Below are 13,806 nucleotides of genomic sequence, written 5' to 3'. Positions count from 1 at the left end.
GATGAGTGATGGACCGTTCTAGGGAACATGCAGTTTAACAGAACCAAGCAGACTAGATGGAAACACAATGAAACAATTTTGATGTTTCAGACTAGAACTAATGCATGTCGCTTTTTCTTCTTCCCTTGAACCATAGCAGAATGGAACATAGTGCTGTAAAAGGTCATGGATTATGTGGCATTACGCTTGCTAAAATTGCACCCCATTTCACGTACTGATGCATCAGTCAGGGTTCTTGTTTGAATGCTTTGCATTGCAGTGTGTGGCACTTTGTAATTTTCCTTTGCTCTTTTCAACGGGTGTTCGCTTGCACATGTGCACTTTCTTCTACCCATTGTTAATCCTTTCTGCTGTTCTCAGAAAAGAACTAGTATTTATTACTTACTTAGTTTGATTTTGTTTTTTTTATTTTTTTGTTTCATGGACAGCCTTATTTATAATCTGCTGTGAACGTCACTAGTTTTTTTTTGCTTGTACCCACTTTTGTCTTGGGCACCAAAGGGCTGTGACAGTATTTGACAAACAAATAAATAAAATAAAATAATCAGGTTTCAATAGCCATGATGTTATCTTTAGTTGCCACTCATGTGTCGATTCATGGATTTCACTTTTACTGATCTTGCGTGACCGCATTACATGTGGTATATTGTTATGCTGAGTAATCAAGTAGCATATATTTCTGTGAACATCATGTTTTTTTATGGTGCTTATCATCAGTAGTTTTGTTTGTTTCATTTGGAAAGACCATAAACTATTATGAAGAAAGAAGTAATAAGGGCAACAACATTTGCCTGTTTTTCTTTTTCTGAAATATTTTTTTCATACTGAATAATATTCAATTCAATATTTGAAACCATTTTATCTTGATATTCATATTCGAAAATATCAATATTTGGTCACCCCTGCCATCAATACTTCCCTTGTAAGGCTGTAATTAGATTAGTCCACAATAGCTCTGACTGCTTTGATTCAGATGTCAGTCCTACTCATCGGCTTGAACCCTGCATGCATCCAACTGCACTCTAAAAAAAGCTGTTGAGAGCATCCACTGTCTCACTGCTATAGTAAAATGCAAAAGCTTTTCTGGTATAGAGATCGTGAGGTTACTTCTCTCTTTCTACAGGCTGATTTCCTTTATCATTTGTATATACACTGTACAGTTGCTTAAGTGGGCATAGCTTATCTAATGCATAGTACAGTTTTCACTCCTGTTTTTCAATGGCTGTAGCTCATCAGATTAATTGCCTTGAACTTCATTATGATCAAGAGGGCAATTGGTGCAATTATTCAAATTATTCAAAGACATTTGATTCTATCTCATAAAATGCTTTCTTAAAGCATTTTGTTAATGATGTTAACTTATTCACCTGGCTAACTCGTTGTTTGCACTCATTCTCAGGTCATTTGGTTCGACCATGCACTTTTTTTCTTGCATCAGAGTCATGGATGCAAGATAAAAGAAAGGGCCTGGCCTGCGACCATAATTTTTTTTTATATATTTAAGCATTCTGAGTGCACTTTACAAGACAGTTTAAGCATTGATGTGATGAATCCAAGGTACTGAGCTTTTCTTTTTCTGAATGATGATGTGCAGCTGAGCAATATGTCTCTAAGGGGGCGCAGCACAGTTCTTTAGACAAGGGACGAGTGTGAAGTGGATTTTTATTTCTTGTTACTTGCTGGTTTGTTCACATTTTGGAACAGCATGGATTGATTCCGCAACTGTACCATATATATGCTTCTTAAGGTGCTTGAGTGCCTCTTGAGAATCAGTAAGAGATGAACTTGGCGACATGGAGAAGTTGTAGGTAGAAGTGCGATTGTTTATAAAATTGCTCGCAATTACAGTGCAAGGGAAGTGGAAGTCTCGATGCTGTAAACTTAGTGGCCATTTAAGTGATGATGTGTATGGCTAACAAAAGCGGTAGAACCTTTTGAAGTGGTAAGCGCAGCAATCGTGTAATGAATGCCATCATCAATGCATTTAGTTCTGATCAGAATATTTTGGCTAAACTGGGCAGCAGCAGCAGCACTAGTTTGTTTGGTTTGGTTTTGGTTTATGGGGGTTTAACGTCCCAAAGCGACTCAGGCTATGAGAGACGCCGCAGTGAAGGGCTCCGGGAATTCTGACCGCCTGGGGTTCTTTAACGTGCACTGACATCGCACAGTACACGGGCCTCTAGAATTTCGCCTGCATCGAAATTCAACCGCCGCGGCCGGGATCGAACCCGCGTCTTTCGGGCCAGCAACCGAGCGCCATAACCACTCAGCCACCACGGCGGCTCGCACCAGTTTGTTTACTTTCAGATGTCCTTTCCTCATGGCATGCAAGAACCTGTTACCATTGTTAAGAAACCTGAGCTTCTTGTTGCACCTTGAAACAGGCAGTATTCTGTCTGGTACTGCCATTGAGTTTACCGTGCTTGAAATAGGGGGGTTGACAGTGGCTATGGAGTGCTATTGACTCCTTGGATTTTGATAACAGTATGCAAACTATACAGTCATGGTATGTTCTTCAGTACTATAGCTGTGTTAGTCTATAATTCCACCTGTTTTGCATAGTCATAGTTGTCCCGTCCACATGCCCCATTCTCTCCTGTGTAGAAATACACCAGCGCTGGAAGACTGAAAGCAAAAAGATAGGCCAATACTCTATGAGCATGTGCAAAGCTGCCGGTTTAGAGGTACAGCCATATTCTACCCTAGTCTCCACACTCTGACTAGGGCCAGCTTGGGTGATCAAATTTGAATCGGAGGCCCTTATCTGGGCTATGATGAAAAGTATACTTCACCTGCTCAATTAATCAGGGGCTACTGTGACTACTTGTACTTGATCAGTGGCAGCTAAGTGGCAATGGCAAAGGAGTTCAGTAGTAGTGGCAGTCATGCCCATGTTGGAGTTATCATTGTGTTATCATTTCGCAAACCAGCTAGTGGTGATCATTTGTCATACCTCAAGGGTAAGTGGCTATAACTAACTTGTTGAAGTAGAGTTTACTTGAATCAGCTTTTGCTCTGTGCTGTGTGGAGCTGCATTTTCTGGTGTAGGTCTGAGTTGAGTGCTTTTTAGGGAGGGGCAGCATAAATAGTGTTAGAAAAATGTTTGAAATTTTAACCTGAAGAATACTTTGTTTGTGTATTATTACTGAATAAGATGTCAGTATGCTTTGAGTACTGTGCTCATGAATGTATTTTTCCTTGATTCAGGATTGGATAGAAGTAAACTCTCTGCAGAACAAAGAGGATCCCATGACCAAAATACAGGCAGCCACAAGCCTCCATCAGGAGTTGAACAAAGAACCATGCATTGAAATGAAACATAGAACAATGGCGTACCAGTACTTTCAGATTACAAACCCCAAACGTGAGTTTTGAAATATCGGCATGCATGCTCTTTCCGTTTCCCAAATCAGTAACAAAGTAAACTCGGAAGTTAGCTTGCCTTTATACACCTGGCAGTACAGAGAAGCATGAGGAGGCTATGTTACTAAAGGTATATGTTCTGTTTGCCTGCGATTTCAGTTTTAGAATGAAGATGCGGTAGGAAAGGCTGCCAGAAAGTCACTTGTACTATCGGCAACAAATGAAATACAAATAAGGCAATGGAAACAGACTTATGAGAATATCTTAGCCAGGGGAATTTAGCTCAGTACTAGTGCAGGTTAATTTTGCTTCGAAGTCGTGAAGACTGTCCATACGAGTGTTAATCAACATTGCTTGTAGTATTTCTTTTCCAGAAATTAGTATGCTTGCGTTTTTGTGTTGGCAATTCAGTTCTCTTGTTCATATTTCATTTGTTACTGATAATACACTCATGAAGAAAAACAACACATTTTTCTGGGTTTGTGTCACTTGATAGCACTGTATTTGTATGAGGGTAACTCTGAAAGTAATGCTTCCCTTATGTTCATTTGGTTTGGTTTATGGGGGTTTAACGTCCCAAAGCAACCCAGGCTATGACGGGTGCTGTAGTGAAGCGCTCCGGAAATTTCGATCTCCTGGGGTTCTTTAACGTGCACATGACATCGCACAGTACACGGGCCTCTAGAATTTCACCTCCATCAAAATTTGACCGCCACGAACCCGCGTCTTTTTGGTCAGCAGCCAAGTGCCATAACCACTGAGTCACTGCTGTGGCACATGTTAATTTAAACACTGCTGTTGAATCTCCAACTAATACAAACCTGGGTTTATTCCAACTTATGCTTTGTTCCTGTCAGCCTCAAGTGCATTAAAAAGGTGTCCCTTTGTTTGAACTTCGTATAATTCAAACAAGGTTTCAGTCCCTTTCAAGTTCAAATTATAAAGAGTCAGCTGTACATCAGGTGCAAAAAGTGTGGCATTACTTTTCATAGTGTCCTCCTCATCTGACACTTCACCACTCATTTTTTTTCAAGATAAGTAACATAGTGGCTATGCATTTTCACCAGTGATAAACACACCATGTTGTGCTGGTAAGATGTGCAGCAATAAAGAGTACCCACCATTTTACACCATGCATGATGGCATTGTTGCCAGGAAAGTTGTCCCCACACACTGCGGGCTGCATGTTTGGCTAATTGGTTTTGGCATGTTTGTGTCCTCCGTGGCTTTCCATTCTCGTTTGTGTATTATGGAAGGAAAATGCCTTTGATTTTAGTTCTCACAGTCTTTCTTTTTTTTATTTCACTCATGTATCTTAAGTGCAGTTCTCAGCAAGTATTCATAGTATTCTGTCCTAAAAAAAAGGCAAAATTTTATACATCCATGCATCAGCCCTTAGTGTAAGGCAGTATCACAGCCAAAGCTGTATGTATGTGTCTCATCATTAGCAAGCATTGTCCCGTAACAATGGAACTAACATACTACAATGACTGCACTGAAAACATGTGCACTCATGTATGTGGCTCACAATTTTACCTGTGTTCTTGACAGAATACTGTGAGTACTTGCTGAGAACTTCACTCATGTATCTTAAGTGCGACCCGCCATGGTGGCTCAGTGGTTAGGGTGCTCGGCTATTGATCTGGAGTTCCCGGGTTTAAACCCGACCGTGACGACTGCGTTTTTATGGAGGCAAAACGCTAAGGCGCCCGTGTGCTGTGCGATGTCAGTGCACATTAAGGATCCCCAGGTAGTCGAAATTATTCCAGAGCCCTCCACTACGGCACCTCCTCCTTCCTTTCTTCTCTCACTCCCTCCTTTATCCCTTCCCTTATGGTGCGGTTCAGGTGTCCAAAAATATATGAGACAGATACTGCGCCATTTCCTTTCCCCAAAAGCCATTATTATTATTATTATTATTATTATTATTATTATTATTATTATTATTATTATTATTATTATTATTATTATTATTATTATCTTAAGTGCTGCAATCTGATGAGCCACTCTATTTGTTGATGCAGTGAAAAGTTACATCAGTTCGAAGACTGAAGCGAAGGTTGTTCCGGAGTGCTGGCAATGTCACATGAGAACAAATAATACTTCAACCACGAATGCCTGTGAATGCTGGCTAAACAAGAATGCAACACCACTTGACCTGCCAAGGGACATTTTTGAGGAGGAAGAAAGCACTAATATCAGTGATGCATACAATATTTTCTGCACTCAGGTAATTTTATGACATGGCATTTTCTTACTGAAAGCTCAAGATTCACTTGGTGCTAAACTTTCCTTTTAAAGTTTTTGGAGGACATGTGCATTCATTTTCAGAAGTTAGTAGTGGTAATTGAGGAATGGAGAATATAACTCTACCAAAAACTTTTGATTTTGCCATATGCTACACTGTTTTTGCATGTGCTTTAGGGGTGCTCACTGTTGTGCCTTACATATGATTCCAGTTAGGGAGACCTAGGCCCTTTGAACCTAAGCCTTTCACAACCTGAACACAAAATTTTGTTGATTCATATGTGCAACAGACAACACACAAGAAGTAGAACACAAAGTGTTGGGGCAAAGGACCCCAGTCACTTTCAAGCTACTTTGTGTAGCTTCATCTGGGTCTGTCTCCCATGAAGGGCAGATAAATTATTAACGCCCTTACCCAGTGACAACACTGACGTCCAGAGGACATCCTTGTGATATCTTGTCTGATACCTTGACAGGATATGCGGATATCCCTGGCAGATCCCGAAATCATCTGGGGACATCCCTTACACATCACTGGCCAGGGTTTCTGTATCCTACGGAGGTCCGTGGTATGTCCTTTGGAATCTACAGGGGACCAGATAGGGATGTGAAGGCCATGGTTCATTTTGTTCTTTTACAGGTATTTCGAACTGATAAAATAGCACATGGCACGGCAAAAATGTACAACATTCTTGTGAAACAACTTTATTGGACATCTGTGGAAATCACATATTCAGGCAGCCCTCTGCAATACGACCAGTGTGTTTAAAAATGTAAAGGCCAAAAAAATTTGGCACACATCTGGAAAATTTGAATACGCAACATTTCTCCAACATCACGTTGGTTACAGCGCAAGCAATAAGGACTACAAAGAAAACGCATGACCACGTACATCTTGTGCTTTCTTGACAGTCTTTGTTGTTTGCCCTAGAACGATTTTGTCACTGACTGGGGGTATTGTCTTTTATTTATACCCATAATCCCACTAGGAAGAGGCCTAATGTGTGGAATTCTCCCACAAGGAACAATTCACTTTTCCTTGTGCACATATTTCGAGTTACTTAATGAACATGGTTATGTGTTGAAATATAGCTGTGTTTTAAGCTGTACTACATTTGCTTTTGTTCTGGGGCTTGCTATTTCTTCCAGATTTACCCCTATGAGACCTGCTGGTATACAGTATGTATTGCATTATGCTTTTCTGTAGCCTTGTAGTCAAGCTTCTTTGATAGAATTTATTACAGGAACATGAGCCCTGCTAGCCAGCTTAACATAAATCCTTGACTTGTTCGAGTGGAATTGTTTGCAGTGCTCTGTGTTATGTGGGTAGCTTACTTAGGGCAATGTAAATATCAGCTGTACGTAAAATTTTGTTTGCCATCACGAGCTGCTTTGTATACATTCAGTTAGTTGTTCATGAACAGTCAGCAGCACTCAATAAAAACCCTACAAATTTAACTCAGCATAAGTCACTACAGTGGCTGTGGGGAGTTCAGGTTTCATTTGTGTCGCTATAACGAACAGTACTTTTTAACAATGAAGCACAAAGTAATATAACAGAGGACAGTAGCAGGACGGCTGCAGTAAATAAATTTCGAAGAAAATGTTATGTATTGTGATGTCATCTCTGGCCTGATAAGCGCAGGGGAAAAGAAAGGAAGTTGGCGAATGATGAAAACAAATATATCGAATCAATGAAAATATCTGAGGTGCAAGTTCGATAGCAACCGTATACACCGCAAGCGGTTCAATACACTGCAAAGGATTGTCACACATGCTATCGAAAACGCGAGCATCCAGCTGACAGCATCATGATGAATATATAGTCCATGCCTATCATCCCTGTAGGGCCATGAGTACTAGGGGATACTTCCCAAGTCAACAAAAATGGCAGGCAAAACATGGAGCCTACAAATCTAGCCAGTTTGCCAAAGTCAGCTACCATGCTTTGTCCAACCCTGGAGTGCAGGGATGGCTCTGGGATCTTGGCAGTGGAGTGGCGCGGAGAAGCAGGAGAAGTGGGGTGGGAGGGCAAATGTTGGATTGGCATGAGTAGCATTTTTCCTCGTAAGAATAAAATAATTGAACAAAATGCAATGGGCCTCAGTGGGGCTTCGCACTGGAAATTCAACAGGTGTTTTTGTTGCCCGGCATATTTTAGGAATGGCGACTGCCACCCGTCGCCTCCCCTTGGGGCCATCACGGCCATGAGGTTTCATGCTCGCCTGAAACAGCATGCCAAGAGTAAGACATCATCATACAGAGGATGAGGCGATGTTATGATGGCTAGCAATGCAAGCCAGTTGCGTGCCTTTTGCTGTTCTAAAGATTGGAGGCATGCCCCGTCGTGCCAGCAGGGTGGTCAGCCCCCAAAATTTCTGCAGAGGGGTCAATGCCCCCCTAGACTTTTAACTGTTTGTGTTATTAATGTAAAGCATAGTGTGGTTGAGCTAGTTGGCTAAATTTCTTATAATCATTCTTAAAGGGAGCAAACACTGAATTTTAAGCACCCAATTTTTTTCCCCATAACGGAAAGTTTGCTGCCTAAGATGCTCAATTCAACTATGCTTTTGCCATATTGTGTGAATGAGACCCATCATTATCAGTGTAGCCAGGGACCCCGGAAAAGGGGGCGGGGCAAGGGGGGTCGCTTTCCTCCCCCCCCCGTTCCAAAGTCCCTGGCTGCACTGATAATGATGGGTTTCACACAAGATGGCTTTTATGCAATTTTCAATGTCAGATTAAAATTATAAATCCTTGTTTCTTTGATATTGTAGTGCTCAATTCTTACAATATGAGGCACAATCTTTTCATTTCCACTGTAATCTCATGATATGTTTTGGTCAGTGGTCGGTCCCATTAAAGGTTTCTTTGAGTAACCTAAACCAGTCATGTCCCAGCAGAAGTCAGTGATTGGCTGACCCCTATTCATGACCTCAATTAGCAGTTTAAAACAGACGATGTGCCATCTTTTTTTTAATGCTGTCAATCACGTTTGGGGTATGCATGTTTATAAAGCTGACAATGCCAATATAAGTATTATATGCATTAAATAAATATGCCTTTAAAAAGCACAGGTAATAAAAATATTTTTAAAATTAAATGATTATTTGAATATATAATTCACATAAATGAAAAAACTTGAAGTCTTGCCCCCCTCCAACTAAAAAAGAAGTTCTGAGGTCCCTGGCGTAGCGAGATAAAGAAATGCAAAAAAAAAGTTTTATGCAGAACTCAACAGTGTAATGCATACCAAATTTAGCAATAAGATTTGTCAGGCTAGTTGGCTCATACTGAATGAAAAGGGTAAACGGCACAAAAGGGTTAAGACAAAGAGAAAAGAACACACACGACACTTACTAATGCAGTTTTACAGGAAATCGCTGCATCCAGTCTTGCTTGAGTGAACAGGTTAGAGCCTGTAGTACTAGAAATATGTCGCAATAAGATTTGTCGTTAGAAAGTGCCGTGTGTGTTCCTTTCTCTTTGTCTTAACCCTTTCATGCAGTTTACCCTTACCAAACTTAGGTTTTTCTCCAGTTTAGACACCTAAGGTCATTTAAGCCCATACAGGTCTGTAATGTGCATAGTTCTTATGCTGACTTAATTTCCTGTTATTACCACAGTAATCACAATGGCTGACATTCTGCATTCATGCCTTGCAGAAAATCTAATCTGCTTTGAGGCTCCACTTTAAAGCTACTTTAAAGTTTGTTCAGTCTGCCTGCCTTGGAACAAGTTTTATTTGACCTTGTGTTCCAATGTGTGACAAAAAGCACTGAAAATTTGTTCCCACAACTCCCAGAGCTGACCGACATGGTCATCAAACACATGCCTACCTTTGCCCATGTTTGTCTATCAGAAAAAAAAAAGTAAAATTACCAAAGTATATCTGGCTCGAGACCCTGTTTGCGTGCGACACTGGCTGTGCTGGCAAAAAATTACGTACTAGTCCCGCCTTTGGCTTGTTCACTCGAAGGTCATTACTGGTTGCAGTCTATCAGTTACTTCACAAGCAGTGCCCCCGCCGGCGAACGGATTCAACATCCTCTAAATGTTCGTCACAATCTTTCAGAATAAAATTCGGGCTTCATCCCAGCCTTTCCAGCACCCCTTCGACGTCGCTTTGTGCCAGTTGTTTCACCTAACATGTTTTGCAATTTTTAAAAATGGGCTTTTGAGTAACAAGAGCACTTTTTCGGCATAGCATTGTCAGTGGTTTAGCACATCAGAATACAACTAAGACGTGCTAACTAGTAGGCTGGTTAACTACAGCTGAGTAGGTAACTTTTTAACTGTTAGTCTCCTTATTCACTGAGAGGCATGTAGCCCACCATAATATCCATATCAATTTTTAGAATTTCAAAAACACATTTACCCTTGGCGCTGCGCCCGAACAGATTTCGCCTACATACATGCCAATATATGTGGGCTTTTGAAAAGCTTGCAGGCAAAGCAACCCCTCCAGTGCATGTAACTCATCTAAATAGCCAACAGCCCATTTTTAAAAACTGCAGAACATCTTAAGAGGAATACCCGGTATGTGAGCCAGAGCCGCTGGCACGTTTGGAAGCAGCAGCATTGCTGTTGGCATGCTGATGGTTCCCATCACAGCGCTGCTGCTGCACAGGTGTGGACGTTCAGGATGCCTCGCATCGCTGGCTGAATCAGATTAATTTGACACAACGTGAAATCCGAAATGGTGAATGCTAGCTCAGGATCTTGGCTGAGGATGTCAAGCGTCTCTTGATATCACCGTCATCAATTTTAACAGCCACACCAGAGAACTCTATGAATCACAAAGGAACAGATTGAGATGTTCTAAAAAACAGACTAAACTCTCAGGTCTTCTGAATGGTTGAAGTCTTGATTTCTATTATAAGGAAGCTTTTCTATTGAATTCCATTTCTCTGGTGAGGAACACAGATTCAAACCTTTCAGTCAGCAATTCCAGAGGACCGCTGACCATTTCCAGCTACAGCCTTCAACAACTCACTCTTGGTTGATGTCTGGCACAGTTCAAAGTGGCTACCCAAAATGAAAGTAGACCCACATCAGAGCCTGTGGCCTACACTGTGGAGCTGTCCCAGACTCTGTGGACTCCTAACTCTCTGAGCTTTCATATGTACGATCACCTATCTCACATGTTAAACTAGTCATATAGTAGACTATATAGTTCCCGTTCCAAACAAAAGTGTTCTTTATGAAACAGCTAAATAGAAGAAAACCTGCCAAACGGAATCCCAGAGCACAGGCCAACCTTGAGCACCCCCTCAAGTCAAAAAGGCCATTATAGTACGTATGGAAAGTGGAGATTTTTATGTATGTATGAAAGAATTCGACTTTTGTAGCGAGAACTACACTACGCCAGTTCTTTGAGCCTTCAGCGTGGCATCCTTGAGCTCCATGCCTGCGCCGTGGTTGGTCACATGGCTCAAGCCGTTATGTGACTATTATGTGTGCAAAACCATTGTGTCTTCACTTTCAAGTCGAACCTGAGCACAGCAAGGCAGATGTAGCTCTTACGTCACTTCAGGTTTAACCAGAGCTAAACCACAGCAAATTTTTCATAGAGGATGTAGCCTTTCTTCTACTAGTTCTCCAGAGCTATACTAGAGTCCTTCAATGGGTATACGTACGGTTCACCGTAAAAAAGGTTATAAGGCACAGGGTGTGAAAAAAAAATTATTTTGGGGCGCCGCCATGCAAGCTGATCACCTGAAATCTGCGCAGGTATAAAAGAACATGTATGCTTCGTTCACTTATATTTGTACTAGGAAATTTGGTCGCGAGGTAGCGCTTTAGTAAACTTGTTCTTGAGTGCACTGATCGAACAAACTTTTGCTGCTGACTGCATTTCCAAAACATCTGGGAAGTTTTTTAGCCCATCTGAATAAGAGTGTGCGAATGAGGACTTTTTCAAAACCGAATGGAATTGTTTAGCTTTAACACTAAATCGAATACGAATTGAATGTTTTCGTGAATTTTCACTACTAGTGCGAATGTTTGTACAAAGCAAATATTTATGCAAAACGGAGAAAGCTCTATCGGTGGCACAATAACTGATCGAGTTAAAGCTCCAGCTGCCGTAAGATGCAACCCTGATTTCGACTATGGGGCACTGTACACTAAGTCAGTATATCAACTCTATGACCGTCATTTCAAAAAGGCAGGAAAATAACCTTTCGCACCTGATAACAGCGAAAAAACCAGCACCACATCTCAGTTCATGAGAGAGAAAAGAGTTATGAGCCATGGCCTACCAGATTGGGCATGAAGGTAGAGCTTCACGAAATCTGGCTGAAATTTTTGCAATGCCCAGTCTTGAAGGCATGAGCATTATTAATGCCGTCACACCAGTGGATTGCATCCCAGCGTTAAACCCGCCTTCCCATGCAGGTTGATCGTGGCAGCATGCTACGAGCAGTTGGAGTGGGCCCTGTTTTTGAGAGTCATTGAAGAAAACAATGACGCGCCTATTCCATCTTTGTGCCAGTTATTCAAAAACTGCTCTAAAACTTGTAAACATATTCAATTCGTTTTGAATAATTTTGAATATGCACTATTTGATTCATTCAGCAAATCGAATAGGAGAATATTCGATTCGGTATTAAAAAATTTCAAATATTCGCATGCTCCTATGTCTGAATGCTTATACTACTCCCACATCTCAAGTATTATTATTGCTGCTTTTCTCCTGGGTTTTTGCATGGCTTTGGTACAAGGGAACAGTAGTGAATTAGTCATTGTCAGAAGTTGTTTGTGTGCACCTACGTATGGGCAGCAGCCTCAAGGATGGCGCACTGTCTGTCTAGGGCACATCTATATTGACACTGCTGTTAAATTTTCTGCTCTATCTCTGTCTGCTTGCAATAGCTGGATGGCAATGGAGACTTGCATTTGACATAAAGGTGCGTCTCACTTTTCTAGTATCACCTTCTCCTTTGTGGAATTCTAGTACCCTCTAATTTTTTTTTTTTTCCACCTCATGATACTTCAGCATCCAGAGCCTGGTCATCACATACTTTAAGAGTGGCTTTGTTTTATTAGCGCGAGAAAGCGTATTTTGATGAATTTTCTTTGAGCCTTTTTCTTAGGCCACCTTGTCACTGCTTCAAGACCATTTTCTTTTGTTAGCACAATAAAAGTGCATTTTGAATTTTTTTTATTTTTCCTCTTTTTATTTGTGCTGTAAAGGAATATTACATCACTGTTATGTATTAAAGATTGACACATGAATAAAATAATGTTCATATGAGTTTATATTGCGTCCTCTTGCACTTCTCTTCAGTCCCACTGTTGCAGAATCACGGAGTAGTAAATACTGGCTCATGCCATTTGGCTTTGGGGATAGCTGGGGCTGTACAGTTCCGAGTTATTTATTTTTTTATTTATTCCACACTGCAGACCTTGTTCAGGTCCAAGCAGGGTGGTAAAAAGAACAATACAAAAGAACAATGCATCAGTCAACGGAAACAGGAAACGAGTCATTCCAGTCTGTTATAGTACAGGGAAAAAATGAAAACTTTAACGCATCTGTGCAAAATGATGGGTTAGTGAATTCAGATGATGGTGTCGAGTAAGCCTGGAGGTTGAATGAGACTGAGAGGATGGAGGGTTAATTGCTAAATCTCCATTAAAAAGCATGGAAACGAACCACAAACATTTTTCCTTCGGTGCTTAAAAAGCTCAATGCCGTTATAACTCATTATTTGTGAGAGAGAGTCATAGCGAGAGAATTTTGAGTAGATAAATCGCACAGCTTTCCTCTATACCCTTTCAAGACATTTTATATTTTGTTTAGTAAACAGGTTCCAAACAATGCATGCATATTCAAGTTTAGATCTAATTAGTGAATAATAAGAAATTTTACATTAGGTGGACAGTTTTTAAGTTTATGTTGCAAAAAATATAATTTATGCAAGGCTGAAGAACAAATATTGTCAGTGTATAAATTCCATGATAAACTGTTAGCAACTGTGACACCCAAATATTTATATTTGGTTTCTTCCTGCAAGGGCGACAAACCTAACATGTAAGTAAAGGAGAGTGGAGCTCTTTGATGAGAGAAGCGAAGAAAGACCGTCTTTTCAGTGTTAAGCCGCATTCCCTAGATTTTGCACCAATCAAATATGCCAGCAAGAGAAGCATTTAAATGGATTTGATCATTTGTTGAAGTGACTTCTCGAAAAAGTA

General features: G+C 40.8%; 1 protein-coding gene across 4 annotated transcripts in view; it reads left to right on the top strand.

Moving 5' to 3' along the window:
• The window catches only part of LOC144113581 (uncharacterized), a 36,778-nt gene extending 23,939 nt beyond the window's left edge, over positions 1–12,839 (top strand). The window contains exons 3-8 of one of the 4 annotated variants that reach the window (XM_077646736.1): positions 3,208–3,364; positions 5,388–5,593; positions 6,087–6,179; positions 6,760–6,789; positions 12,487–12,521; positions 12,611–12,839. In XM_077646736.1, coding sequence (XP_077502862.1) covers positions 3,208–3,364; positions 5,388–5,593; positions 6,087–6,179; positions 6,760–6,789; positions 12,487–12,519 — 519 coding nt within the window. In that variant the 3' untranslated portion in view covers positions 12,520–12,521; positions 12,611–12,839. Of the gene's footprint in view, positions 1–3,207; positions 3,365–5,387; positions 5,594–6,086; positions 6,180–6,759; positions 6,790–12,486 lie in introns of all 4 variants that reach the window. The other 3 variants (XM_077646738.1, XM_077646737.1, XM_077646739.1) reach the window with 3 other exon arrangements.
• Positions 12,840–13,806: the final 967 nt, after the last annotated feature.

The sequence above is a fragment of the Amblyomma americanum genome, chromosome 1 (genome assembly GCF_052857255.1).
Source record: "Amblyomma americanum isolate KBUSLIRL-KWMA chromosome 1, ASM5285725v1, whole genome shotgun sequence".
NCBI classification, from domain to species: domain Eukaryota; kingdom Metazoa; phylum Arthropoda; class Arachnida; order Ixodida; family Ixodidae; genus Amblyomma; species Amblyomma americanum.
The sequence above is the reverse complement of the archived record's forward strand: the minus strand, read 5'-3'. Positions and strand labels throughout refer to the sequence as shown.